Consider the following 1,453-nt stretch of genomic DNA (forward strand, 5'->3'; position numbering starts at 1 on the left):
TGCCCTCCCTCCATTCGACCTTGTCTTGACAATAATAAACTAATTATCAAATACTCTTCATTTTCTTGACTCAGTGACAATGATAATAAATCAGTAATACACTCTAAAAATAAACAAACAAACAAACAAAATGAATAAATAAATCATATTAAATACTTTTAAATCCTGTTACATGATCAATGTGAGTATGTATACAACAACTAACGAACTTCAATAATCCAAACCAATTAACCTATTAATTAATAAATAATTAACAATTGATTAATTAATTATTAATTACTAACGTTTGATGATTGAGATATTTTTATGATATTCTTCCAACACAATGAATGACCCATTAACATGGCAACCTGGAGAAAGAGAGGGAGAGAGAAAGAGAGAGAGAGAGGAAGAGAGAGAAGGAGAGAGGATTAATAAAGTGACAAATCGTTTACTTTGCTCAGTAATTTTGACTTTCCTTCTTCAATACATGACAAAGTCACCTCATTCTGTCTAGTCAGCATTTCTCTCACTACAAAAAAACACAAGCATTGTCATGGCAACACTACCACCGCTTACCGTTACAAAATGGCGGACGTGAGATGATAGAGGAAAGGAGGCCATCAAGAAACAGCTGCAATGAGAGACCGAGTTCATTACAGACACTAACTATTATATTAATAATAACTGGATCAGATGAACAATGAACATCTCCTATTGAACAAAATACATGTACAGTGTGGCCTCCATAATAAGGACACTTTTAAAATAAGGACACCTTTATAATGAGGATATTTTGTAATGTCTAAATTGGTATAAGCCTATACAAAAGTACCTCTGAAATGAGGACACATCTGTATTACAGACAGGTAGTGTGGGCCCAATGATGTCCTTAATAAAGAGGCTACACTGTACATGTATTAAGGACAGGTAGTGTGGGCCCAATGATGTCCTTAATAAAGAGGCTACACTGTACATGTATTAAGGACAGGTAGTGTGGGCCCAATGGTGTCCTCAATAAAGAGGCTACACTGTACATGTATTATGGACAGGTAGTGTGGGCCCAATGGTGTCCTTAATAAAGAGGCTACACTGTACATGTATTAAGGACAGGTAGTGTGGGCCCAATGGTGTCCTTAATAAAGAGGCTACACTGTACATGTATTAAGGACAGGTAGTGTGGGCCCAATGGTGTCCTTAATAAAGAGGCTACACTGTACATGTATTAAGGACAGGTAGTGTGGACCCAATGGTGTCCTTAATAAAGAGGCTACACTGTATTAAATAAAATGTTACTTACTTTGAACAGTTTCCATTAGAATATTGTTACTACATTGAGCAGTGGAGTTGAGTCCATTATCATTATTATACTCATTATATTGACTGAAGGAAAGAGATAGTAATACTCTAATAATACCAGCTGGTAATTCATGAGAGGAGGAGGAGACTAATGATGTAATGAAATATTCACAAA

General features: G+C 35.6%; 1 protein-coding gene across 2 annotated transcripts in view; it reads right to left on the bottom strand.

Annotated features, from left to right (window-relative positions):
* Positions 1-1,453, bottom strand: part of LOC109585692 (Fanconi anemia group A protein homolog) — a 16,361-nt gene that overhangs the window by 13,808 nt on the left and 1,100 nt on the right. Inside the window, exon 5 of one of the 2 annotated variants that reach the window (XM_020001817.1) lies at positions 1,280-1,434. The exons of the other annotated variant lie outside the window; for it this stretch is intronic. Within the exon in view, the coding sequence (XP_019857376.1) occupies positions 1,280-1,434 (155 nt within the window). The remainder of the gene's footprint in view (positions 1-1,279; positions 1,435-1,453) is intronic. 2 annotated transcript variants of the gene reach the window in all.

Source organism: Amphimedon queenslandica, unplaced genomic scaffold, assembly GCF_000090795.2.
Source record: "Amphimedon queenslandica unplaced genomic scaffold, v1.1 AMPQUscaffold_13022, whole genome shotgun sequence".
Taxonomy (NCBI): Eukaryota; Metazoa; Porifera; class Demospongiae; order Haplosclerida; family Niphatidae; genus Amphimedon; species Amphimedon queenslandica.